General features: G+C 34.0%; 1 protein-coding gene across 1 annotated transcript; it reads left to right on the top strand.

Moving 5' to 3' along the window:
- The first annotated feature begins 1,091 nt into the window (after positions 1-1,091).
- LOC112741773 (uncharacterized) lies at positions 1,092-2,731 on the top strand. Its single transcript, XM_072213911.1, has one exon. It carries the CDS (start codon positions 1,238-1,240, stop codon positions 2,360-2,362), a length of 1,125 nt encoding a protein of 374 aa, XP_072070012.1. The 5' UTR covers positions 1,092-1,237; the 3' UTR covers positions 2,363-2,731.
- Positions 2,732-3,618: the final 887 nt, after the last annotated feature.

Below are 3,618 nucleotides of genomic sequence, written 5' to 3'. Positions count from 1 at the left end.
TGTTTCTTTTTCTTTGTCAGCCTTTTTCAAGGATGCTTGAAAAAGATCAACTAGGTGCCTTGGGGTACGACAGGTACGTGACCAATGGCCCTTTCCACCACAACGGAAGCATTTATCCTTAATTGATTTTCTTTGCCCATTGTTTCTTTCTTTATCCCACTTCTGGTGAGATCTTTTCTTGTGAACATAATTTCTTGTTCTTCCATAATTTTTTTTGTTACCAAAATCTTGCCATTTACCTCTTTTGGGGTTATAATTTGCTGCATTTACTTCAGGAAATGGGGCGGCGCCAGCTGGGCGCGCTTCATAATTTCTTAAGAGTAACTCATTGTTGCGTTCAGCAACAAGAAAGCAAGAGCTCAAAAATTTTTAAATTCTTTTTCTCGATACTGCTGCTGCAGGAGCACATTCGAGGCATGGATGGTTAAGGAAAATTTTTTTTCTAATATATCGGGCATGAGGAAGTATCACCGTCTTTTCATGATTATACCTTTTTCCAGGGTCTTTCCACAGATCTGCAGGATCTTTTAATGTGGGATATTCATTTTTCAATCATACTTCAAGATGATGACGAAGGAAAATCATGGATTTGGCTTTATCCTTCTAGGATGTATTATTTTCAGCCTTAATGGTATCTCCAAGATCCATTGAATCAAGATGGATTTTAGCATCTAGTATCTATGATAAATAATTATTTCCAAATATATTAAGAGCATTAAATTCAAGATGAAAGAACTTCGACATAATGAAAATTTGTTACCTGGAGTCTTCCTAAAATTTCGTTAGAGTTTCGTGCTAATAACGTGTTATAAAATAACTAAATAAGGAAGATAAAATAAAGAATTATAAATGAAAGACTCTAGTATTAATATTCACTAATATTAATATCATCCTACCATAATAACTATGATTTATATATTAATACTATATTTGTAATATGAAGAGAAAGAAAAACTTCGTAGAGAGAGAAAAAATGCTTTTATTGATGTGTAAATGGCTTCTGATCAAGTCTTCTATTTATACTTGTAAAAGTCTAACTTTCTTCAACATTATTAATTATAATCTATCTTGAGATGTTAGCTTCTCATAGGAATCGGCATCCACGTAGTTATCCTTATCACAACAATTTGTCATTTGTCGTAATAAGTCCTAGAAGAACAGGGTTTAGGGTTTTCTGCAGAATTTTGATCCTAACTGGGATAACACAAAGGTGAGTTCAGTTAATTACAACACTCAAATGTCTCAAATTCTCATTAGAATCATTTCTCGACCCAAACTCTATTCTTGTATCAGCAATCCATGGCCATGGCATTCTTTGAGACTATCCTCAACCCTTTCTTCTTCTTCAAGTTCCAGAGGCAATTCTTTCGTTGTCTCATACCTCGTCGGAACTTGTGGGTTCTCACCAGAACGCGCAGTTTACATTTCCAAGCGCTTCAGCTTCGAAACAAGCGATAAACCAGATGCAGTGATCTCGTTCATCAAGAATATTGGTCTCTCCCAAACGACGACGTTGAGAGTCATCCAATCTCTGCCCCAATTACTTGTAGCAAACCCTAAAACTCTTCAGCCAAAAATCGATTTTTTCAAGTCCAAAGGGTTTTCCTCCTCTGACATATGCAGGATCATAGAAGGCTGCCCTTCAATCCTCACCCGAAGCTTGCAGAATGAAATCGCTCCCTCCTTCGATTGCTTCGACGCCATGTTTCAGTCTAGGCACAAGCTCATAAAGGCTGCTACCGGTTATTCTGCTATGCTGTATGATTTTGCAAGGTATACAGAACCTAATATAAAGCTTCTTAGAGAAGAAGGAGTTGCTGAATCACACATTGTTAGGTTAATTGAGTACTACCCCAACCAATTGAAGAATAGCCCTAAGAAGTTTAAGGAGGTATTGCAAGAAGTTAAGGATATGAAGTTTGATCCCTTGACGTTTCAATTTATTGTGGCTATTCATGTGAAGGCAAAAACAGGAAAATCCACATGGGAAAGAAAGGAAGGAATTTATAGAAAGTGGGGTTGGACCGATGCCGATATTATCAGAGCTTTCAGACGCTGTCCGTGGTGCTTCGCCAGCTCCGACAACAAGATTGAAGCAGTCATGGATTTTCTGGTGAATCAATTGGGTTATGCATCTTCTTCTGTTGTTAAGTATCCGTTGATATTGTCCATGAGTTTGAAAAGGAGAATCATTCCAAGGGGTTCTGTTTTTCTGGTTTTGCAGTCTAAGGGTCTGGTGAGGAAGCTGGGCTTGGCTTCAGTGTTTAGGATTAATGAAAAGACCTTCTTGAGTAAGTTCATCCTTTGCCAGAAGAAAGAAGCTGATGAGCTTTTTAAGTTGTATAAGTCTAAATTGGCATAAGACTATAATGAATGAAGTAATGACAAACCTTCTTACTGAGTTTACATCTTTTGGTAACCAAGCTTTTATGATTCTTGGCTCCATCTCAAATATGCCCAAGCTGATGTTGCTTTTCTCTATTGATTGATCATAGTCTCATTGTGGTTGCATTTGCTGTGTCATGTAAACAGGTGCGCTTTGATTTTTTGGTGCAATCATTCATTGATTATATTTCTTAAGGAAGATATCCATTGTTGTATAAAATAGGAAGTTGCAAGTTTAGTCTGTACCATTGATATAAGACATTCTCACTGTTTTTCATCCGATTTGTTGTTTAAGAATTCCATCTAAGTAATAATTAATACTTATATAGATTATGTTGTTAAGATCTGATTTGGCTTCTAGAGTTGGACAATTTGAGGTTGGACGACATTGAATGCTTTCAAGATTCCTTTCAGTTTTAGGTTTTAGATATTCCATTGAAAATAGAAATGTATGAAGGCTGTATATGCATTGGAATAGACAAGAATGAATAGCAATGCATTGTAGTATAGCTTCTCCCCTAACCCTCGAACACTATCAAAGTAAAACTTTGTGAAATCTTTGATGGACATGGATCAAGATTGCAAATTTTGATACTGTTGTTAGCCATAGGGTCAATATTGAAGTTTGTATCAGATTAAGTTGTTTGCATGACACTCTTTCGAATGTTTCGATGTGGTCCTTCTCCAAGTCCTGTGTAATGCAAGATGGTGGTTTTGTGTACTGCAAGAGTAAATTTAGCCTGATACAAGTCCTGTGTAATGCAAGCAACCTTCCTTATTGGATATCTTACTAAATCCAACTAAAACAAATAATTCTAACTTTTAAATTTAATTAATAATCCTAAAAATTATTCATAACTAACTATTAACAATAACAACTAATACATAATTCCAATTCTTATTACAAGATCTAGATTAGTTGTTTATTTATTCACGATTACAAAAAAAATGTTATAATATCTAAAATTAATTATAAAATTTAATTAAATAATTATAACTTTAAAAATTATTACAAAAAGTTTTAACCATACATTATTTTTTACTTAGCTATTATATCAGTCTACTCAAATATTATCATTCATTAAAATATTCTTTAACTACATTTAAACAAATATTCTAACTATTATTTTTACATATATTCCTAAATTTTTAAAAATAATAATAATCATTCTGTTTATCTTCCTAAATTCAATTTCTAACAACAATAATAATAATTAACTTCCTATCAATAAT

This window comes from Arachis hypogaea, chromosome 14, assembly GCF_003086295.3.
Source record: "Arachis hypogaea cultivar Tifrunner chromosome 14, arahy.Tifrunner.gnm2.J5K5, whole genome shotgun sequence".
Lineage (NCBI taxonomy): Eukaryota > Viridiplantae > Streptophyta > Magnoliopsida > Fabales > Fabaceae > Arachis > Arachis hypogaea.
This window is presented reverse-complemented; position numbering and strand designations above follow the sequence as displayed.